At 45.8% G+C, this 24,797-nt stretch overlaps 1 protein-coding gene across 1 annotated transcript in view; it reads right to left on the reverse strand.

Moving 5' to 3' along the window:
- The window catches only part of ttn (titin), a 173,814-nt gene that overhangs the window by 28,539 nt on the left and 120,478 nt on the right, over positions 1-24,797 (reverse strand). The window contains 19 exon segments of the mRNA XM_022757173.1: positions 26-16,527; positions 16,660-16,962; positions 17,118-17,705; positions 17,813-18,109; positions 18,209-18,406; positions 18,562-18,666; positions 18,779-19,086; positions 19,223-19,505; positions 19,598-19,885; positions 19,980-20,270; positions 20,468-20,755; positions 21,209-21,514; positions 21,632-21,934; positions 22,202-22,504; positions 22,694-22,981; positions 23,141-23,440; positions 23,533-23,835; positions 23,963-24,262; positions 24,362-24,637. Of these exon segments, the coding sequence (XP_022612894.1) occupies positions 26-16,527; positions 16,660-16,962; positions 17,118-17,705; positions 17,813-18,109; positions 18,209-18,406; positions 18,562-18,666; positions 18,779-19,086; positions 19,223-19,505; positions 19,598-19,885; positions 19,980-20,270; positions 20,468-20,755; positions 21,209-21,514; positions 21,632-21,934; positions 22,202-22,504; positions 22,694-22,981; positions 23,141-23,440; positions 23,533-23,835; positions 23,963-24,262; positions 24,362-24,637 (21,830 nt within the window).

The following is a 24,797-nucleotide window of genomic DNA, read 5'->3' on the forward strand; positions in this document are numbered from 1 at the left end:
CAACCTCTGGCTCTGGTTTGTGGACATAATCTCTGTATTCTACAGTGTATCCAAGGATGGGAGCACCACCATCATTTGTTGGTGGTTTCCAGACAATGGAAACACTGTCCTTGGTTGAACTGACAATTTTTGGTTTGGTTGGGCGAGAAGGAACAACCAGAGGATCCATTGCTCTGAAGGTTGCAGATGGTTCACTTGGGGGACTTAGACCAGCAGCATTTTCAGCATAAACTCTGAAATCATACTCACAACCCTTGCGCAGTTTGGTTGCTACTGTGGTACATTCAACAACTGGATCTCTGTTCACACGGACCCAGCGCATGCCTGTCTTCTCACGACGCTCAATTACATATCCAGTAATGGGGCTGCCTCCATCACTGGCTGGCTTGCACCAGGTGAGGGTCATTGAATCTCCAGTTATGGTAGTGACATCAACACTAGCTGGGGCAGTGGCAAATGTGTATGGATCTGTAACCTTTATTGCCTCACTCTCCAGAGCCTCACCAAGTCCATGCTTGTTGACAGCTAAAACCCTGAAGATATATTCATTGCCTTTAAGCAGTCCTGTGACTTTGAAGTAAGTTTTTGTGACATCTCCTTTCACCAGTGTCCATGCCAAGCGGCTGGTCTCACGCTTCTCAACAACATAATGTGTGATATTAGCACCACCGATCTCCTGAGGAGGACCCCATGACAGAGTGCACTCCTCCGCTGTGAGACCTGTGATCTGCAGAGGTCCTGCTGAAGGTCCTGGCTTATCAAGAATCACACAGTTTATTGGCATGGTAACTGTTCCAGCAATATTCTGTAGAGTCAACACATACTGTCCAGAATCTCTCCTGCTACAGTCCTTGACAATGACAGAAGTGCTGGTATCTGTAGAAACAATCTGGATTCTGGCTCTCAGCTCAATCTCTTTGCCATCCTTGGTCCAGGAAATGACTGGAGCAGGCCGCCCAGCAAGGTCAGCATTAATCTTCAGAGTTTCACCTGCTTTCACAAACACTGTCTCTCTGAACTTGACATCCATCATGATACGGGGTGGATCCACATCATCCTTGATAATGATGGGGCCAGTGTTGTCAGATGGTTCACTGAACAAACCAGCTGCATTCTTAGCAATGACACGGAAGTCATATTGGCTGTTTTCTGTAAGGCCTGTCACATCATAGCGGGTCTCAGGCACATTGGTAAAGTTGCACCTTGTCCAGCGTCCTTCAGGAAGGTCTCTGCGCTCAATGATGTAACCAGAAACCTTGGCTCCTCCATCATACTCTGGTTTATCCCAAGATAAAGAGACAGATGTTCTCGTAACAGCAGTGACCACAGGTGTACCTGGAGGATCACATGGATCTCTGGCTGCGACTGCTTCACAAGCTTTGCTGCATTTACCAATACCAGCAATATTTTCAGCATAGATACGGTATTCATACATCATGCCCTCTTCAATTCCATTGACTTTGTATTCTGTATCTTTGATCATTCCTCTGTTCATTTTTGTCCAAAGAATGCTAGAACGTTCCTTCCTCTCTACATGGTAGCCCAGAACAGGACTACCACCATCACTGACTGGCTCATTCCAAGTCACCAACATGTAGGACTTTGTGGCCAACTTCACTATAGGTGTGGAAGGAGGTCCAGGTTGTTTGAAGTTATACTGAGCAGTAATTCCTGGTGAATCCAGATATGTACTCTTTCCATAACGATTAACTGCATAGATACGGAATTGGTACTCTGCTCCATGTGTCAGGCGGCCAGCCTTGAAACATGTCCTGGCAACATTACTTGCTGCCATCTGCCATTCCTGTGTGTTTGTGTCTCTCTTCTCCACAATATAGTTACTGATGGAGCAGCCACCATCATAATCTGGTGGTGACCAGGACAGTGTGATGCTGTCTGAGGTCACAGCATCCACCTTAATACCTTTAGGTGGACCTGGTTTATCAAGGACAACAACTCCAATATCTGTTGTGACAGTTCCTGCTGTGTTGGCAAGGGTGATCTCATACTTGCCAACATGTTCTCTGCTAGCCTGTTTGATGAGTATTTTGGATGAGGTTGCAGTGTTTAAGATGGTCACTGATGATGTTTGTTTCAAAGGAAGGCCATCCTTCTTCCAGGATACAACAGGCTTTGGCCTGCCTCTTACTGGAACCTCAAGAGTTAGGTCATCTCCAGCCTTCACACTGTATGTAGTAAACAGTAAATTGACAGATGGTTCAATTGCAACATCCTTTGCAACAACAGGCAAGCCAAGATCCTTTGGCTCACTCTTTCCCTTCTCATTGATTGCAACTACTCTGAATAAATAGGCTTCATTAGGAGTCAGATTAGGAATGGTTGCTTCAGGCACCTTGACAGTGCATGCTGTGCCCCATTTGTCTCCACTCTTAGGCTTAAATTCAACATTATAGCACATTACTTTGCTTCCACCATCATGAGCAGGTTTTTCCCATGCCAGTGACACGCTGGTCTTTGTCAAATCTACAAGGGTAACTTTGCTTGGTGGCAGAGGTACCTCAGATATTTTGACTTCTTTTGTTTCAACCATCTGTCCTTGACCATATTCATTAACAGCACAGACTCTGAAGTAGAACATGCCACCCTCAGGTAGCTCTTCAATCTTGAATGAGTTAGCAGTGCAGTTGCTGGTGACAGTAGTATAAGCCTTCCTGACAGACTCTCTCTTCTCTACGATGTAGTTTGTGATTTTAGAACCACCATCAGTGAGTGGAGAATCCCAGGCAAGAGTCACTGAATCCTTCTTGAGCTCCTTTACAGCAAAGTTTTGCGGTGCACTTGGTGTATCCAAAATTCTCACTGCAACAATAGCAGATTTTGTACCACTGCTGTTCTCTAGTGTCAGTGAGTATTTTCCACTGTCAAAACGGTTGACATTGTCAATGACAAGCATAGTGTATGAACTGGTGGTGTCAACTGCAGCACGGTCTGTAAGAGTACCTTCAACCTTCTCCCATTTCACAGCAGGTTCAGGCCTTCCTCTGATAGTGACAAAGAGACGCAGAGTTCCACCAGCACGGACAGATACCACCTTTCTGAGATCAGCATCCAGCTCAATCTCTGGTGCTTCTACTCTGTCAGAAGTAACCACAGTGCCATGGATGTTAGCAGCCTCCCCTACTCCCTCAGAGTTGATTGCACAGATGCGGAACTGGTACTCTCCACCCTCCTTCAGGTCTGTGATAGTGAGTTTAGTGGCCTGAATACCAGTGGGTGGAGTGCACATAGTCCATACTTTTTCAACTACTGCCTCTACTGCTGGTGCTTCTTCTGCCTCTTCTGTTGATTCAGGCACTGGTGTATACTCCCTCATTTCAACAATGTAGCCCTTAACATAGGCACCACCATCAAAGTCAGGTTTGCCCCATGACAGTGACACAGAGGACTTTGTGTAGTCTGTCACCTTAGGATGGTGTGGAGGCCCAGGTGGTGTTGTAGCATCACATGCTCTATAGAACAAGGACAATTCACTGAGGTCTCCCATTCCAGCCTCATTCTCAGCAGCAACACGGAACTCATAGAAGTGATCTGTCATCAGACCTGTGACCTTGAAGTGGGTGTCAGTCAGCTTTTGTCTGTTACACTTTGTCCATCTTACACTGTCTTTGTCACGTTTTTCAAGGTGGTAACCTTCAATGTCAGCTCCACCAGTCTGTTCTGGAACGGTCCATGACAGAACCATAGAGTCTTTTGTGATTTGGTTGGCTTCTGGGGTTCCAGGAGCACTAGGTGGCTTGTATGGATTACGTGCAATGATTGGTTCACTCTCAAGATAATCACCAACACCATATTTGTTCAGTGCCCTGACTCTGAAAATGTATTCATTTCCAGGAAGCAAACTTGTTAGTTTATAGAACAGACCCTTGATATCTGGTGCAGCCACTGTCCAGGACAGCCTGCTAGTCTCTCTCTTCTCCAAGACATAGTGAGTAATTCTAGCCCCACCATCCAGAGTTGGCTCAGACCAGGAAAGGATGCACCTATCAGCCATGACTCCTGTCACTCTCAACGGTCCAGTGGGTGGACCTGGTTTATCAAGAACTTTGACAGTGATAGGGAAAGTCTTTATACCACCCAGATTTTTGAGGACAAGGTCATAGTGGCCACTGTCAAGCTTGGTTACATCCTTAATGGTCATGGCTGCACACTTCTCTGTAGTCTTCACTTCAATACGCAGGGCTTTGTCCATTTCCTTGCCCTCCTTTAGCCAGGCAACATCAGGAATTGGTTTTCCATGAATGTCTGCATCAAGAAGCAAGTTTTCTCCAGCATTGATAACAATGACATCCTTGTATTTGGGATCCATCGAAGCCCTTGGTGCTTCAATTTCATCAGTAGCAGTAATAGGTCCAGAGCTATCAGATGGCTCACTGAAGACTCCTGCTGCATTTCTTGCAATAACCCTAAATTCGTACTGCTCATTCTCGGTCAGACCAGTGATGGTATACTCCGTCTCAATGATATTGGTGAAGTTAGCTCTTACCCAGCGCCCATCAGGGGAGGAAAGATCTTTCCTTTCCACAATATATCCATTCACTTTGCTGCCACCATCATACTGAGGCTTGGTCCACTGAATCTTGATTAGATTCTTAGAAATAGATACAGCTTCAGGAGCACCAGGAGGATCACATGGGTCACGAGCAATAAAGGAGTCAGACACTTTACTGCATCTACCAATACCAACAATATTTTCAGCATAAACTCTGAATTCATATCCAATACCCTCCTCAAGATTGCAGATCTTGAACTGGGTATCAGTTATGATAGTCTTGTTCAGTTTGTTCCACAGAATGCTGCTTCTCTCCTTGCTTTCCAGATGGTAACCAATAACTGCACTGCCACCATCATTGACTGGCTCATTCCATTCAATGATCATCATTTCCTTTGTTGCAGATTTGACATGTGGTGTTCCTGGAGGTCCTGGTGGTTTATATGGATACTGCACAACAATGGCCTTGGAGTCCAGAGGTGCACCCTTTCCATATCTGTTTTCAGCAACAATTCTGAACTGGTACTCTGCACCAGTCTTCAGCTTGGTGACCTTAAAAGCTGTTCTAGCAAGCTGTGTGGTGACTGACTGCCATGTTGTGGTGGTGGTATCTCTCTTCTCCACTATATAGTTCTTCACCTGGCATCCACCTGTGTACTCTGGGGGCTCCCAAGCAAGATGGACAAAGGTGTTGCTCACTTCAACAACCTTGACTGGACCTGTTGGTGGACCAGGCTTGTCAAGGATAATGACAGCCACATCCTCAGTGACAGTGCCAGCAGTATTGGTTGCTGTAATAGTGTATTTACCAAAGTCTTCTTTGCATGCCTCAGTAATTTGAATTGCAGTTGTTTCTGGAGTGTTTGCTACATTGACTCTGGATGTCACCTTTAATGTTTGACCATCCTTGGTCCAGGTAACTTTAGGTTTGGGCCTGCCAAGCACAGGGAACTCCAACTTAATATCTTTTCCAGCTAATACACTGTACGTGTTGAACTGCATCTTAATGCTTGGCTCCATAGTCATGTCACTGGCAATAACTGGTGCAGCAAGTGCCTTTGGCTCACTCTTTCCCTTCTCGTTGTGAGCAATGATACGGAATAAGTATTCTGTTCCAGCGGTGAGTCCTTTGACAGTACCCTCGCATGTCTTTGTATTTGCTGCAACTCCCCACTTATCTGTACCTTTGGGCAGCATCTCAATTAGGTAGCCACCAATTCTACTGCCTCCATCATGCTCAGGTTTCTCCCAGGCCAGTGAGACAGTGGCCTTGGTGACATCAGTGAGGAATACTTTTCCAACAGGCAGTGGTACCTCAGAGGCCTTGGACGCCGTCTTTGTTTCAACAGCTTGGCCAACTCCAGAGTCATTCTCAGCCATGACTCTGAAGTAGTACATAGCACCTTCAATCAAGTTCTCAACTTTGAATGTTGTCTTTGTGCACTTGGTGGACACATTTGCATATGCCTTTCTGGTTGATTCACGTTTGTCAATGACATAGTTCTTGATTTTAGAACCTCCATCAACCAAGGGGGCATCCCATACAAGGGTGATCGAGTCCTTTTTGATGTCTTTAACCACAAGATTATGTGGGGCTCCAGGTGTATCCAGGACCTTAACAGCGACAAATTCAGACACAGAGCCACTGCTGTTGGTTAGGCTTAATGTGTATTTTCCGGAATCACTCCTGTCACATGAGTCAATGGACAGCTGTGTGAAGTTGAGGGCCTTCTCAACTACTGCCTTTTCAGTCAGGTCTCCCTCATCCTTAGTCCACTTAATCTCAGGTGTTGGCCTGCCCTTAAATGGAATATGGATTCTAACAGATCCACCAGCTTTCACGGTGATGCCCTTCCTTAGCTCAGAGTCAAGGTGGATCTGTGGTGGGTCCACCCTTTCCTCTGGCTTAGCTGTTCCCGAGAGAGCTGCTGGCTCACCAACTCCCAGTTTGTTCAGAGCGCACACCCGGATGTTGTATTCCTGACCCTCAGTAAGTTTGGTAACTTCATATTTATTGACACGCAGGCCAGTGGGGGGAGTAACCATGGTCCATTCCTCCTCTTCAGCCTTGCAAACTTCAACAAGGTATCCTTGGATGGTGCTGCCACCGTCAGACAGAGGCTTACCCCATGACACTGTAAGCGAACTCTTTGTGGAGTCAATCACATGCACATATGCTGGGGCACCAGGTTTGTACTTGGGATCACAGGCCTTGTAGAATGAACTTGGAAGGCTTGGCTCTCCGACTCCAACTACATTCTCGGCAACCACTCTGAACTCATACTCATGGCCAGTGGTTAGGCCTGTGACTCTAAAGGAGAGGTCAGTGACCTTCTGCCTATTGCATCTGGTCCATTTGATTCCAGCTCTGTCCTTCTTTTCAATTATGTAATTGGTAATATCACTGCCACCATCAGACTCAGGGGCAGACCAAGTGATGGTCATGCCATCATGGGCAATGTTGGATACATCCTCAACATGAGGTGGACCAGGAGGAACAAATGGAGTCTTCATAATCACTCCACCAGACCCGAGTGGCTCACTGACACCATAACTGTTAACTGCCATGACACGGAACATATACTCATTACCTTCCAACAGTTTGGTGACTTTGTAGCATGTTGTCTCACAGCTGTTAGAAACAACAGTCCAAGCTAGACGGCTGGTCTCTCTTCTCTCAATGATATAATGTGTAATAGGACTACCTCCATCATGTAGAGGGGCACGCCATACCAGTGTACATCTATCTTCAGCTACTCCAGTGATGTGGAGGGGTCCTTCACATGGGCTAGGCCTGTCCAGGACCACAACCTTAAATGGCACAGTTTCACTGCCAGCCTCATTTGTCAGCTGGAGCGTGTAGACTCCACCATCAATTCTAACAGAGTCCTTAATGACAATCATTGCATGGTGTTCTGTGTTTTTGATCTCTAGTCTGAGAGTATTCTCTATTGGTTTTTCATCCTTGAACCACTGGATTGCAGGAAGTGGCTTTCCGCGGACATCGGCATCTAGCTTAAATGTCTCTCCGGCATTGATGATAATGGCCTTGGTGAATGCTGGGTCAATGGAAAATTTGGGTGCCTCCACCTTATCACTTGCAGTGATTGGTCCACTGTTGAAGGATGGCTTACTGATGGTGCCAACAGCATTTTTAGCAATGACTCTGAAGTCATACTGTGCATTTTCAGTCAGTCCAGTCATAGTAAACTTGGTCTCAATCACATTAGTGAAGTTCGCTCTTACCCACCTGCCCTCTGGCAGATCACGCTTCTCCACAGTATAGCCAGTTATATTACTGCCACCATCATACTCTGGTTTAGTCCACTGAATGACAATGGTATCTTTGGTCACATGGATGGCTTCTGGTGTACCAGGAGGATCACATGGGTCACGGGCAACGCAGCCCTCTGAGATCTTACTGCACCTGCCAATGCCCACAATATTTTCAGCATATGCCCTGTATTCATACTCGACACCCTCCTCCAAGGGGTGACTCTTGAAAGTAGTGTCGTGAATAAGTGTCTTGTTGATCTTGACCCAGAGAATACTATTTCTCTCTTTCCTTTCAAGATGGTAGCCGAGAACAGGGCTTCCTCCATCTGTGACAGGCTCATGCCACTCAACAATCTGGTGGTCTCTAGAGAGAGAGGCGATGAAAGGAGTGCCAGGGGGTCCTGGCTCTCTGTATGGGTACTGAGCGACCACAGCAGATGAATCCAGGCCATGACTCTTGCCATAGCGGTTCTGAGCAATGATCCTGAACTGGTACTCAGCACCGGTCTTCAATCTAGGCACTTTAATGGAGGTTCTGGCACAGTTGATGCTGACATTTTCCCATGTTGTTGTAGTAGTATCTCTCTTTTGCACAATGTAGTTTGAAATCTGGCAGCCGCCATTGTGTTTTGGTGGATCCCATGAAATAGAGATACTCTGTGTTGTGATTTCATCAAACCTCACAGGGCCAGATGGAGGGCCAGGCTTGTCAAGTACAATGATTTCAACTGTTGTGTCCTTCTTTCCAGCAGAGTTGGAAACATTTATACTGTACATGCCACCATCATCACCTGCTGCCTCCTTAATGCTGAGTGTTGTATGTGTTGGTGTATTGAGAATGTTGACTCTGGTGGTGAACTTCAAAGGAGCTCCATCTTTAGTCCATGAGACTGCTGGCTTAGGACGTCCAAAGATGGGTATGTCAATATTCATGTCTTTGCCCACATGGACACTGTAGCTGCTGAATGCTGGTCGAACATCAGGCTCAAAGACCAAGTCCTTGGTCATTACTGGACCAGCGAGGACTTTTGGATCACTCTTTCCCTTATCATTGATTGCTGTAACTCTGAATAGATACTCCTCTCCTGGGTTCAGATTAGAAACAGTAGCTTCCATTGTTTTAAATGTGTTAACACCAGACCACTTCTCCTGGCCTTTAAGCTGCACCTCAAGCAGGTACTGCATGACTCTGCTACCACCATCATACTCGGGCTTCTCCCACGCCAAAGAGATGCTTGTTTTGGTTTGGTCTGTAACAATCAAGTTCTTTGGAGACTGGGGCACCTCTGAGACCTTAAGAGGGTCGACAGTTGCTGCAGGCAGGCCAACACCATGTGCATTCTCAGCAAGCACTCGGAAGTAGTAACTACAACCCTCCTGGAGTGGCTCAATCTTCCACAAAAGAGCATGACAATTTGTCACAGCAGCTGCATATGTTTTACGTGTGCTTTCTCTCTTTTCAACAATGTAATTCTTGATCTTGGATCCACCATCCAACAGTGGTGGTTCCCATGCCAATGTCACTGACTGGTTTGTAATTTCTTTCACTTTGAGGTTAACAGGAGCACTAGGTGTGTCAAGAACACGGACAACAACAAATGCAGATTTTGTTCCACTTGAGTTCTCTGCAGTGACCGTATATTTTCCACTGTCATTTCTGCTCATCTTGTCTATTACAAGGGATGTGTAACTGCTGGTCACTTCAACTTGAGCAGTTTCTTTAAGGGCAGCTTCATCCTTGTCCCACTTGATGGTAGGAGTGGGTCTTCCTTTGATGGGGATAAACAGCCTAAGGGAAGCTCCGGCCTTAATGGTCACAATCTTTCTCAGTTCTGGGTCAATGTCAAGATCTGGCTCTTCTGTCCTGTCCTGGGCAACAACAGCTCCAGAGACATCGGCATGCTCGCCAACTCCAACTTTGTTAATAGCACATACTCTAAACCTGTATGCCTGGTTTTCCTTCAGTTTTACAACTTCAAACTTGGTCTTTTTCACACCTGTTGGTGGTGTGCACATTATCCACTCCTCAGCAGGTGCATCTGTGGTAGCTGCCTCTTCAGCTTGGGCTTCAGCAGGAGCCTCAGCTGGCTCTGCTGACATTGTGGTAGTGCAACACTCAACAATGTATCCCTGAATTTCACAGCCCCCATCACACACAGGCTTGCTCCATGATAGGAATACAGAGGTTTTAGTTGTGTCAGTGACCTTTGGATTGTGTGGTGGGCCAGGCTTGAAGATGGGATCAAGAGCTTTGTAGAATACAGTTGGGGAGGTTGGCTCACCGACCCCAACAGCATTCTCAGCAGCAATTCTGAATTCATAAAGGTGGCTCTCCAGGAGTCCAGTGACCTTTAAAGTTAAGTCAGTGACAGTTTGTCTGTTACATCTGGTCCATCTTACACCCTCTTTGTCATGTTTCTCAATGATGTATCCAGTGATAGGACTGCCTCCATCTTCAGAAGGAGCCTCCCAGGTGAGCACCATTGAATCTTTTTTAACATGTGAAACTTCTAAACTCTTTGGTGACCCAGGGGGCACATACGGATCTTTGATTATGACAGCAGCAGATTCCAGTGGTGCACCTACTCCAAACTGGTTGACAGCACGGACTCTAAAGATGTACTCATTTCCTTCCAGGAGCTTAGTGACCTTTAGACAAATATTCTCCACTTTTGGGTCAACAACAGTCCAGACAAGTCTGCTTGTCTCTCTCCTCTCCACAGTGTAGTGAGAGATCTTACTGCCACCATCTTGTATTGGTGCTTTCCATGCAAGGCAACATTGGTCTTTGGTTATTCCTGTAAAAACAAGAGGTCCTTGTGGTTCTCCGGGTTTATCTAGAACAACCACATTGACCTGTACAGCCTTTTCACCCCCTGGATTTTTCAACAGCAGAGTGTATTGGCCTCCATCAGAAAGTTTAGCTTCCTTGACAGATATAAAAGCTTTGATGGGTGTGTTCTTAATTTCTCTATGAATGGTGTTTCCCAGTTCTTGCTCTCCTTTCATCCAGTGGATAGAGGGCAAGGGTTTGCCATGAACATCTGCATCAATCTTGAAGTTGTCTCCAGCATTAACCACAATGGTTTGTGTGTACTCTGGGTCAATACTGATGCGTGGTGGGTCAATCTCATCCCTGGCAGTGATAGGACCAGTGCTGTAAGAGGGCAGACTGAAAACACCAGCAGCATTTCTGGCAATGACACGGAACTCATACTGATCGTCCTGCACAAGTCCAGTTGCCACATATTCTGTCTCAATGATGTTAGTAAAGTTAGCCTTCTGCCAACGACCTTCAGGAAGCTCCTTCTTTTCCACAATGTAACCTGTAACCTTTGCACCACCATCATACTCAGGCTTGGTCCAAACAATGGTCACAGAGTCTTTAGTGATCTTTGTTGCCTCTGGGGTGCCAGGAGGATCGCAGGGATCTCTAGCAACATGACCCTCAGACACTTTGCTCACTTTGCCTATTCCGACAATGTTTTCAGCATAAACTCTGTATTCATACTCCATTCCTGGTTCCAAGCCAGTGGTCTTGAAGGTTTGGTCAGTAATAAGGGACTTGTTAAGTTTTATCCATAGGATGCTGTTTCTCTCCTTACGTTCAAGATGGTAGCCCAAGATGGCGCTTCCACCATCATTCACAGGTTCATTCCAGGCCACTACCATGCTATCCTTGGTCCAGGCTGCAATGGATGGTGTTCCTGGGGGTCCTGGGAGCCTATATGGGTATTGAGCCACAATACATTCTGATACAAGAGTTGGGCCTTTTCCATATCTGTTCTCTGCTGTGATTCTAAACTGATATTCAGAGCCAGTCTTCAGTCTGCCTGCCTTGATTTTGGTCCTTGCAAGGTTAGGAGATACAACCATCCAGTTAGTTGTAGATGTATCTCTCTTTTCCACAATGTAGTTTTTGATGGTGCAACCACCATCATACTCAGGTGGGTTCCAGGAGATGGTTACACTGTCAGAAGTGACTTCCTCCACCTTAATTGGACCACTTGGCTGGCCAGGTTTGTCAAGGACAACTATGCCAATGTTTGCCGTTGTCTCTCCTGCTGTATTGGTGAGAGTAATGAGATAGTGTCCAACATCATCTTTAGTGGCCTCTTTTATTTTGAGGTTCAGCATTGTGTCTGTTCCACCAAAGTTAACTCTGGTAGTCCTTTTCAGAGGCTGACCATCCTTTACCCAGGAGACAGCTGCTTTGGGACGTGCAACATATGGAACCTCCACTGTCAGGTCTTCTCCAGCCAACACGCTGAATGTGTTGAACAGCAGTTTGGCAACAGGTGCAATCACAAGATCTTTTACAATCACAGGTACACCGATTTGGCGTGGGTCACTTGTTCCCTTCTCATTTCTCGCTGCTACACGGAACATGTATTCTTCACCTGCATTGAGTCCACTAATTGTAGCTTCTGTTTCCTTCACAATCACAGCCTGGGTCCACTTATCAACACCTTTAGGCTGGATCTCAACAACATAACAGCCTACTCTGCTGCCTCCATCATGCTCTGGCTTCTCCCAGGAGAGGGTGACACTGTTTTTAGTAACATCCTTAAGAGTGACTTTGCCAGGTGGCTGTGGTTTCTCAGACACTTTAATTGATTCACCAGTCTCAATGGGCAAGCCAATGCCATATTCATTCTCAGCCAAAACTCTGAAGTAATAGTTGCATCCTTCCAGGAGCTGGCCAATTGTGAAGGTGGTATGATGACAGAGAGCATTGACCGTGGCGTATGCTTTCCTTGTGGATTCACGTTTTTCAACAATATAGTTTTTAATCTTAACTCCTCCATCATTCACTGGTGGATCCCAAGTCAGAGTGACAGCTTCATTTGTTACAGCAGTAATCTTCAGATTCTGTGGGGCACTTGGTGTATCAAGCACCCTAACTTGGACTGTAACAGTCCTGGAGCCAGAGCTGTTTTCAATTGTAAGATTATACTTTCCACTGTCAAATCTGTTTACATTTTCAATAACAAGTGATGTGTATGATGTTGTGCTGTCAATGGTTGCCCTCTCAATTGGCTCACCATCTCCTTTGGTCCATTTGGCCTGAGGAGCTGGTCTGCCTCTGATCGGCACAAACAGTCTAAGTGAGCAGCAAGCTCTAAGACTCACAACCTTGCGGAGCTCAGCATCCAAATCCATCTCAGGTGGAAGGAGCCTGTCCTCTGCCTTGGCATTGTCCGGTACAGATGCTGCATCTCCAATTCCTTCACTGTTGACGGCCGAGATGTTGATCTTGTACTCCTGGTTCTCCTTCAGGTTAATAATGGTGAATGAGGTGGCAATGAGACCTTCTTTGGGTGTCACAATGGTCCATTCCTCCTCTTCTTCCTTTTCAGATGGGATGCATGTCTCTACAATGTAGCCAGTGATGTCAGAGCCACCATCATACACAGGTTTGTTCCAGGCAACAGTAATTGAAGACTTGGTTGTGTCCAAGATTCTGGGGTTGCATGGAGCCCCTGGCTTGTACAGTCCATCAGTTGCCTTGTAGAATGGACTGGAGACACTTGGTGCACTCACTCCAGCAGCATTCTCAGCTATTACTCTGAATTCATATTCATGTCCATTAACAAGGCCTGCTGCCTTGAACTGAAGATCTTTGACCTTTCTCTTGTTGCATTTGACCCAGCGCAGGCCTATTCTGTCTTTCCTTTCAATATTGTAGTTGGTGATGGGAGTTCCACCATCACTCTTAGGTGCTTGCCACATAAGAACCATTGAATCTTTAGTGATAGCTGTCACCTCAGGATTCTCTGGAGGATCTGGAACAACATATGGGTTATCTGCAATAGTGGGTTCTGATTCAAGAGACTCGCCAAGTCCATATTTGTTTACTGCCATAACTCTGAAGATGTATTCATTTCCTTTAAGCAGCTTAGTCACCTTATATTGTGTAGTCTGTAGGTCTGAAATCACATTGGTCCAAACCAGTCTGCTTGACTCACGCTTCTCAACCACATATCCTTCAATCTTGGCACCGCCATCATCTGCAGGTGGAGCCCAGGTCAGTACACAGTTATCAGCTGTGACATCAGACACCTTAAGAGGTCCAACTGGTGGTCCAGGTCTGTCGAGCACTTTAACATTAAAGATGTGCTTAGCAAATCCACCAACATTAGTGGCAGTCAAAACAAATTCTCCTCCATCGGATCTGACAGAGTCCTTGTTGGTGAGAGTGGTTGTCAGTTCAGTGAACTTAACATCCAGTTTCATTGTGTTCTCAATCTCCTTTCCATTCTTGGTCCAAACCATAGATGGTGTTGGTTGACCGGCAATGTCAGCATCAAGCTTGAAAGATTCTCCTGCCTTCAGTAGAACAACATCCTTAAAGATGGCATCAACCATAATGCGTGGCTCGATAATGTCATCTTTGCAGATAATTGGGTCTGAGGGGTCAGAGGGCACACTTACTGCACCTGCTGAGTTTCTGGCTATGACACGGAACTCATAGGAGGCATCTTGTGTCAGCCCACTGACAGTGAAAGTTGTCTCAATGATGTTGGTGAAGTTGGCTCTGATCCAGCGACCAGCTGGAAGTTCTTTCTTCTCAACTGTGTAGCCAGTGATTTTGAAGCCACCATCATACTCAGGCTTTGTCCACTGAATAGTGATGACATTCTTGTTGACAAATATTGGCACAGGCTGGCCTGGTGGGTCTACAGGGTCCAAGGCCAGTATTGCTTCTGAGGCCTTGCTGGGCTTACCAATTCCAGCCATGTTTTCAGCCATGACACGGAACTCATAGGCAACACCATCTTCAAGCCCAGTGGTTTTAAAGATGTTTCCTTTCACAATACCCTTACTGATCTTGTGCCACACAATACTGCTTCTTTCTTTCCTTTCCACATGATAACCAATGACTTCATTTCCACCATCAGACACAGGCTCATTCCAGCCAATCGTTATAGAGTCCTTGGTAAATGCAACAACACTAGGAGTGCCAGGAGGTCCAGGGACTTTAAATGGATAGGCAGCCACCACTGCTGCTGAGGTGATGGGAGGTCCAACACCATATCTGTTCTTAGCCTTTACTCTGAATTGGTACTCTGATCCAGTGTTTAATCGGATGGCTTTGAACATGGTACGGATGACAGTGGAGGACAGCTCTGTCCATGTTTGGGAAGTGGTGTCTCTAATCTCAACCACGTAATTATTGATTGGAACACCTCCATCATTCTCAGGAGTGTCCCATGCAAAGACACAATAGGTACGAGATATCTCCACAATCTTAATGGGTCCCTTAGGTGGCCCTGGTACATCATGTACTTTGACGGTGATGTTATCTATCACAGAACCAACAATGTTCTTTCCTGTCATGGTGTAGACGCCACTGTCGGCTCGGTTGCATTCATTGATGCTGAGGACAACAGTAGCAGCGGTAGTCTCCACATTGGTTCTCTGTGTGAGCTTCAGGGCTGCGCCATCCTTCTGCCAGGAGATAGTTGGTCTAGGACGTCCCATAACTGGGATCTCAACCTTGATGTCATCGCCTGCCTTGGCAATAACAATCTTCTGACATACGCCACGCAGGTCAAACTCAGGCAGTGAAGTAGAATCCTTAACAGCAATGGGTTTGCTCTCACGTGGAGCGCTTCTGCCTGAATGGTTGACAGCCATTACACGGAAAATGTACTCCTCATTCTCATTGAGATTTTTCACAGTGAAATCCATGGTCTTGACTGTTGTTACGTGGGCCCACTGATCAGTTCCCTTCTTCTGGGCTTCCAGGACGTATCCTGTTATTCTGCTTCCACCATCGTGCTTGGGTTTGGTCCAAGCCAGGCTCACAGAGCTCTTGGTGACATCAGTAGGAATAATACTTTCTGGAGGAGTTGGTGCCTGGGATGCACGAATTGGATCTGTAGTTTCAACAGCCTCACCAATGCCATACTCATTCTCGGCAGACACTCTGAAATAGTACTCACAACCCTCACCCAAATCACCAATCCTGATTGAAGTATGTGGACAATTTGTAACAGCAGTAGCAAAAGCCTTGCGTGTTGATTCCCTCTTCTCAATGACATAGTTTGTGATCTTGGCTCCACCATCGATAAGAGGCATTTCCCACTGAAGAGTAATACTTTCCTTGTCAATCTTGATGGGTTTCAGGTTAAGTGGAGGTCCAGGTGAATCCAGAACTCTCACATGTATATCAGCACTTTTCTTTCCAGCTGAGTTTTCGAGGGTAAGCTCATATTTGCCTGCATCAATCCTTGAACTCTCAGGAATAAGCAGCATTGTAAATGACTCGGTGGTGTCAATGACTGCACGTGGGACAGGACCACCCTCCTTAGTCCAGGTGACTGTAGGTGTAGGACGTCCCTTGATTGGCACAAAGAGTCGTATGGAGCAGCCTGCCCTGACCACAAGGGTTCTTCTCAGCTCAACATCCAGCTCCAAATCTGGCTCAGCTGCACGCTCCACGATCTCAACCAGCTCTTGAGTTTCAGCAGGTTCACCTGCCCCCTTAGCATTCACAGCACTAATTCTGAAGTGGTATTTTGCACCAGTCTCCAGCCCAGGAACAACAAATTCTGTGATCCTAAGTAGAGATGAAGGGGTATCCTTAATCCATTCTTCTGTTCCTTCTTTCTTGTGTTCAATCACATACCCAGTTACTTGAAGTCCACCATTATCAAGAGGTTTTCCCCAGTTCAGTGTGGCAGTGGTCTTGGTTGTGTCTGTGACTCTTGGATTCACTGGAGGTCCAGGAACATCTGCCAGACAAAAGCAGTGGTTAGTGTAAAATTAAATACAGCATTCTGTAAAAACAGTTGATAATAAAATAATGTAATATTGGTGTGGTGGCCTGTTTGCTTTTCACAGCTGAAACACTTATTTTTACTTACAGGCAACGACTATTGTTCTGACAGGCATAGATGGTTCACTTGGCTCTCCAAAGCCAGCTTTGTTCTCAGCAAGAACACGGAACTCATACTCCACGCCCTCAGTGAGACCGGTGACTTCATAGCTGAGCTCAGCAATGGATTTCTTGGATGCCCTGACCCATCCCATAGCCCTTTTCTCTTTCTTCTCAACACAGTAACCAATGATATCACTTCCTCCATCCTCAGTTGGTCTCCTCCACTTTACAGTGACTGAATGTCCATCCACTTTATCAACCTCTGGTTTGGATGGTGGACCAGGAGGACCTAAAAGTATAGATAAATGAAACACATTTATGAATCTTGGTAGTCTGTATTCCTCTTCCAGAGATATTATATTTATATTATTTAGGTGAAAAAAAAAATTAAGTGAAAATGCAGGATGTAAAATGCAACAAAAAACATAAATTAACTGTACATACCAAATCTATCAACCATCTTGACTGCCTCCGAGTGAGAAGGCTCACTGGCACCATACTGGTTGACAGCAGAGACTCTGAAGAAGTACTCATTCCCCTGGATGAGCTTGTTGGCCACATAGTGACAGTTGATGACCTTCTCTTCCAGGACAGTCCAGAGCAGGCGGCTGGTCTCTCTCTTCTCGATGGTGTAATATTTGATAGGCGAGCCTCCATCCTCAGTAGGTTCTGTCCACGTAAGAGTCACTTTTTCAGATGAAATACCACTGCATTCAACGGGCCCAGGAGCTCCGGGAACATCCAGAACTTTGACCTTAACAGTTTCCTCCTTTACACCGAAGGGGTTGCTGGCCGTTATGGTATAGTCTCCAGAGTCCTTCCTACCGGCATATTTGATGGATAGAGTAGAGGAAGTTGCGGTGGTCTCAATTTGAACAATGTCAGAGGGTTTAAAGTACTTTCCTCCCTTTGACCAGCATGAAGTTGGTGCAGGTTTGCCTAAAATGCTTGTGGCAGTAATAACAATGGTATCACCGGCTCGGACAGTCAGACCCTCCATCACCTGAGCATCAATAATAATGGTTGGTGCAGCTGTTGAAGGAAATAGAAAACATTTAATTTATCATACATTACGCCAATTGTTACATTGTCTCATTGAAAGCATTCAGAATTATGACTGTTATATGTTGTCATCTCACCATATTCATCTCTGCAGATAATGGTGTCTGTCTGCTCGGAGGGTGGGCTGAGAGCACCAGCAGCATTCTTCGCCCTGATCCTGAACTCATATTTGCAACCCTCCTGCAGATTGGTGACAGTGAACGCAGGCTCCACAACATTCACATTGTTAGCCTTAACCCAGATCTTAGATGGAAGGTCGCGCCTCTCAACAATATAGCCAGTCAGCCTGTGGCCACCGTCGAATTGTGGTTCAGTCCATTGGAGAGTCACTGTGCTCCTCGTGATGCTGACCACATCAGGTTTACCAGGGGCATCTGATGATAAAGATATTCAAAAAGATTTGACTGTAGCATTATGTCTTTATATCATTAGTATTTTTTATACTTCTTCCCACTCTCACTTTTTACACCTACCAATGGGATCCAGGGCCACCTGTGGATCAGTGGGAGCACTCGGTCTGCCGATGCCGGCCAGGTTGATTGCCATGACTCTGAACTCGTACTCCAGACCTTCAGTCAGCCCAGTCACCTTGTGTTCCTTCATCCTCAAGGCAGCTGGGCTTGCCCTCTTCCACAACATACTGTTCCTCTCCTTGAACTCAACATGGTAGCCTGAAAGTAGTAACATACAGATCATAGCTTAAACTTTTGACTGGTATTGTATAAATTACAGTGCCATAAAAAGTAAAGATAAAATGCATATGAAGTAAAACAAGAAGTAACAGCTGGCTGACAGTAGGTAGTTCAAGTGTTCAACCTGACTGTACCTGTGATGGGAGATCCTCCAGTCTTCCTGGGATCAGACCAGGCCAGGTATGCCGAGTCATGACGCATGCTCATGATCTGAGGAGGAGGAGGAGCGTCGGGAACATCTGTAGAAAAACAGTTATAAAGCAGTCAAGTGAAGCGCAATTTCAAGTTGAACTCTTAAACATCCTTAGTCTTGTATAAGTTAAATATACAGTATAAGTTATGGTCACTTACTGAATGGATGTTTAGCGACGATGGGTTCAGATTTGAGTCCTTCTCCAACGCCGTACTTGTTCTCCGCGCAGACTCTGAAGATGTATTCTGTGCCCTCATGGAGACCGGTTACCCTCATGGTGTTTGTCTCCACATTCGAGGACACAGTCACCCACATGTTGGTGATGGAGTCCCTCTTTTCCAAGATGTAGTTGGTGATCTCTGAGCCCCCATCATCCTTGGGAGCACCCCACCTCAGCGTAGCACCATCGGCAGTGACATCTTTGAACTTAACAGGTCCAATGGGGATGCCAGGTTTACCTACAACCCTAAAAGGAGACAGCAGAGATTAAATTGTTTTTTTACCTTTGAAACTAGAATGTTGTGATCCATTTTCAGCAAAATATTCTTTATGTTGTATTACATTTTCTGAAATGACATGCCCTCGTACGATTTGATTCATACCTGATGAAGATGGTGGACTCCTTGCTTCCAGCGCTGTTCCTCAAGGTGATGGTGTACTTAGAAGCATCACTCCTCTGGCAGTCTCTGATCAGGAGGGTGGTGTTCACTGCAGAGGACTCTGCGCACACTCGGCCAGTATCTGTCAGGTCTTCATCGTCTCCCTTCTTCCAGGAGACCTTGGGCGTAGGTTTGCCAATGATTGGGATCTTCAGACGGACGGTGCTGCCCTCCTTGGCAATGTAGCACATGTCAGGCAGCTCCCTCAAGTCACAGGTTGGGTGAACTGCAAAGGGAAGGAAAAATAATTTAAACATTTTTGAACTTTGAGCACTTGACACATCTTTGTCTAAAAGTTTTATAAATATGAACACTTACTGATCTGGTCCTTGGCAACCACTGTCAGTTCCTTTGCAGCGCTCTCTCCTGTGTCATTCACAGCCTTGACTCTGTAGTTGTACTCTTTGCCCTCCACCAGGTCCTTGGCGCTGTATTGCATGTTCTTGGACCTCATTAGCTCCTTGTACTTGTCCTCACCATTGAGAACCTCCAGCACGTAGCAGATGATGCGGCTGCCACCGTCGGTGAGTGGTTTCTTCCAGCTTAGAGTGCAAGAGTCCTTGGTAACCAACAGGGTCTTGAAGTCCATGACTGGCCCAGGCTCCTCTGAAAAAAGTATTTATGAATGCAGTGAGTATAAATTTGCAAGAACAACAAACAAAACAAGGCCAACCACCAAATCAGTTTTTACCAAACCCACCTGATGCTCTGACTGAATCGGCTGTCTCGCAGCACTCTCCAGCACCAAGCTCGTTAACTGCCGACACTCTGAAGCAGTAGGACCTTCCAGCATCCAGGTCTGGGATCTTGAATGCTGTCTTGGCACAGTTGTTGGAGACGATGGACCAGGCCTTCCTCTCAGTATCACGCTTCTCCACAATGTAGTGGGTGACTTCATAGCCACCATCAATCAGAGGAGTATCCCAGTAGATGGAGGCACTGTCTTTGGATGACTCCTTCACGACCAGGTTGACTGGTGGTCCAGGAGTGTCTGGAGAGATACAACAACACTTAGTGTAACAGTGTATCTTAAAATATGAACCTAAACCCAAAAAAGATTATTCTATTATTTATAAACGTATTCCTGTTTCTGACAAGCCCAGGGGTGATCTCAGTCAGTCACAATTATTGATACGATATACTGAGATCACTGTGCTAGCAACATAAACAAATAATTCCTTCACTCACCAAGAACCTTGACAACGATGGTGTACATCTTCATGCCAGCCAGGCTCTCCAGGTTCAGAATGTATTTGCCAGCATCATATCTGTTGACATTTTCCACCATCACAGTGGTGTCAGTGTTGGTTGATTTGATGATGATGCCTTGGCGGTCCTTGATATTGGTGTTCATCTTTGCCCAGGTGATCTTGGGATTGGGACGGCCCTTGATGGTGGCATGAAGCCTCATGGTGCTGCCAGCACGCAGCTCCAGGCCCTCCTTTAGCTCTGCGCTCAGCTCTGCCTCGGGAGGAACTACATGAACACAAAGGGAACAGTTTTATTAGCGACAGTGTGAGCAAACAATCTTACTGTTGTATTATGGCTTTAAAGACCTAATGTTGAACATATAAATAGAGAACTATACTGCTAATTTTGTGAAACTTAATAATCAAAAACCATGATAAAAAGCAATATTTTGATGAGGGCTATAATAAGTGTACAGGAAGTAGCAGTCTAGGTTGTCAAGTGAAATTGAAATGTCCCAGGGCCCTTTTATTCAAACATGGCCTCAATGATCCAGGTTAACATGATGTTAGCAAGTTTAAATGATTCTGTTCATTTTCGTCAAGGCTTTGTTATAATCCAGTTATGAATAAGGAGCACTTTTACAAGTTTATATTTTGTATACCCTGTTATGTCAATGATACCATATTCTATTTACACTCACTTAAAATAAATGTAGTTTATCATTAAAATTATACATACCAATGATGTCCTTGGCAATATGTTTTCCAGGTACTTCAACTGGCTCGCTGAAGCCAACCTTGTTGACAGCAGTGATGCGACACTGGTACTCAGCCTTGTGAATGAGGTTCTGGATGACATAATTGGTCTCCTGCAGGTTCCTGGGGACGTTGCAGCGGATCCAGTCTGCGGTGTCAGTCCTCTTGCACTCCACCAAGTATCCAATAATGGGGCTTCCACCATTGTTGGCGGGGGCAGTCCAGGTGAGACTGATGGTGCTGTTGGTGGTGTCTGTCACACTGGGATTCACAACTGGGCCAGGAGGAGCTAGAGAAGAGCACATTGATCCAGTTTAAGTTACATATTGGATATCTTTGAGTTTGTGAGTAATAGTATATGTAATATATCACTGAAAAATACATTTTCCGAAGTCATAGGACTCACTGATGGGATTTTGTGCGTAGGTGCCAGCAGAGGGTTCGCTTGGTTTGCCAAGCCCTGCAACATTGACTGCAATGACTCTGAACTCGTACTCAGTTCCCTCTGTGAGGCCTGTAACATCAAGTGTCCTTTCTGTCAGAGGTTTCCGGTTCAGCTTAGTCCAGTTCAAGTCCTTGGCCTCTTTCTTTTCCAGCATGTAACCAAGGATTGTGGACTTTCCATCATCAGCAGGCTCCTTCCAGCTCACAGTCATATGGTCTTTGGTCACATTGGTGATCACCGGGGCCTCACAAGGGCCAGGGACAGCTATATGTGACAGCAGAGTTAAGTTGTTAGTCTGGATATCAAAACTAAATACATTTCCCTTTCTCAGTCACTTGAACGAGATAATTTGGACTCAAGAAGCTGTAGGTGTTAACAGAATATGTGTTGTACGAGTGAATAGGTTTGGTGTATCTCCTACTTGTCTTATTTATGTCACCATTTTACATCAAATTTAAACTGCAGGACTAACTTATTGTCACTGGTGTTGTGTAATGAATGAACCCAGACAATATGCTGGTGATGACTCACTGAACGGGTTTTTGGCGATGACAGGGTTAGTGATGAGGTGGTCTCCAACTCCCCACATGTTTTCAGCACGGATTCGGAACTGGTACTCGCGACCCTCGATCAGCCTCTCCACATTGTACTCAAGGATGTCGCCCTTGAGCTTGGCGCAGACCAGGGCCCAGTTAGCTCTGCTGGTCTCACGCTTGTCCACAATATAACTGGTGATGGGGGCACCACCGTCCTTCAGAGGAGGCTCCCAGGACAGCTTGATACTGGTGGCTGACACCTCAAGGAATTTGGCACTTGCAGGAGGGCCAGGCACATCTAAAGACACAAAAATTAATTAATGGAATACCAGCAAATTTAGCACAGCATGTTGATTGGTGAAGCTGTGGGTACATCATGTAGAAATATAATGTGAATACAGCCTATAAACTGTATAAAACCTACAACTTGTGTATTGGTAGAGTTTTAGAAGACATCCCTAAAGAAAACATTGGTAGTAGTACTCACCCAGAATGTTGACCTGGATCTCAGCAGTCTTGGAGCCACTGGCATTCTCTGCCAGGATGGTGTAGGTTCCTGTGTGCTCCTTGGTGACTCCTGTCATTTCCAGCTGGAAGTGATGCCTCTGATGGGTGATGACCTGGCCTTCACCTGACTTCAGGCTATCGTCGCCTCTCTTCCAGGTCACTCTGGGCATGGGCTTACCAAATACCTCAGCTTCCAGCAGTACTGTGGCTCCAGCCTTCACCTTTATACCCTTCTGCATCTTGGCATTGAGCTCCACTCTTGGAGGAACTATGTTTAATGAAGATGAGATAAATAAGTGTCATGCTCAGATCTGTGAGATACTCTACTCTTTCAAAAGCTTCTAGTAATCAAACTGAAAACACAGTAAAACTGTTATTTCAGTGACTTTGTCAGCCCAGTCACAAGAGTGTTAGATCAAAACCTCACCATTCTCAGCACAGACCAAGATAGGGTCTGTGGGCTCAGAGGGTTTGCTTATGTTGACAGCAGTTTTGGCGATGACTCTGAACTGGTACTGCAGGTCTCTCTCCAGGCCAGTAACTGTATACTCCTCCCTTGGAACATTCTGGCTGCTGGTGTTGCAGCGTATCCAATGATCTCCTGGCACTCGCATGGCCTCAACGTAGTAGCCAATGAGCTTGCTTCCACCGTCATTCTTGGGACGGGTCCAAACCAAAGTGACAGTGTTCTTGGTTACATCCAGGATCTCAGGTTTACCTGGAGTGTCTGTAACACAAAGAGACAAATAAGTAGAAATAAGGTAAACAGTTTAAATGAACAAAATAAGATTATTCCATTGATGCTGTCAGTAAACATACCAACAGGTGTTCTGGCAGTAACAAAGTCAGTCTTCTTGCTTGGTTTGCCCTGGCCAGCACGGTTGATGGCGGACACTCTAAAGGTGTATTCCAGGCCCTCGATGAGGCCAGCGCATGGGTACTCAGTGGTGCGGACAACTGTGTCATTGGCCTTCACCCAGAGCAGGCTGTTCCTCTCCTTACGCTCAATATAGTAACCTGTGATGGGACTGCCGCCATCAGTTTCGGGCTTATCCCAGGCCACAAACATACAGTCCTTGTTGGTTTTGTTGATGCGGCAGTTGAGGGGCTCGCTAGGAACATCTGGTGACAACAAAACAGACAAAATGAACATTGTCTATAATGAAAGAAAACCTGCCAACTTCAGATAGAAACTTGCATCTAAAGCTTATCAAGGCCTGCGCTAGGGACATATTTCAGTTAAACTTACCAAAGGGGAACTTGGCAACCATCCTGTCAGACTGAATGGGATCTGATACACCAAAGCGGTTCTCAGCACGGATGCGGAATACATACTCCTTCCCAGGAATAAGCTTTCCAAGCCTGCAATTGGTCTTTGAGCAGGAAGAAACGGCCGTCACCCAGTCACCTCTAGTCACATCACATTTCTCCACTACATAATTGGTGATATTGCTGCCTCCATCCTCCAGTGGTTTGTTCCAGGACAGGGAGCAGGCATCAGAGTCGATGTCGCTGATCTCCACAGGGCCTTCAGGAGGACCAGGGATGTCTGAAACACAGAAAAGTCAGCTAAGTTATTTTCTCCGTTGCTGAATCACAAAATGTAAATTCAATTTTTTCATATTATCTTATTGAAGGTGACAATGACCTCTGATGATGATCTTCAGGGCTTGAACCACCTTCGCAGAGCTATTCTCAGCCACCAGGCTGTACTCTCCGCTGTCAGTCCTTGACACATCTTTGATGATCAGGACACACAGGTTGCCGGACTGGTGCACAGCCAGACGACTGGATGGGACTACTGCATTCTCACCACGCATCCACTTGCAGGTTGGGGCAGGTTTTCCAGAAACCAGTGCCTCCACTCTGAGCTTGGCTCCGGCTCTGGCGCTCACTGTCTCTGGCATAACAATCTTTGGTTCCACTGCAGGTACAGACATAATAATTTCAGAGACTATCTTGGTAAGCTGAGAACAGTCTTAACATAAAAAATGGTGATTATATTTAGTGCTAACCCTGGATCTGCAATTTACTGTAATCATCAGTATTTGTTATTTCAAAAGTAGCCTATCTTTGGATAAAAG

Source organism: Seriola dumerili, unplaced genomic scaffold (assembly GCF_002260705.1).
Source record: "Seriola dumerili isolate Sdu_G_001 unplaced genomic scaffold, Sdu_1.0 BDQW01000266.1, whole genome shotgun sequence".
In the NCBI taxonomy this organism is placed as follows: Eukaryota; Metazoa; Chordata; class Actinopteri; order Carangiformes; family Carangidae; genus Seriola; species Seriola dumerili.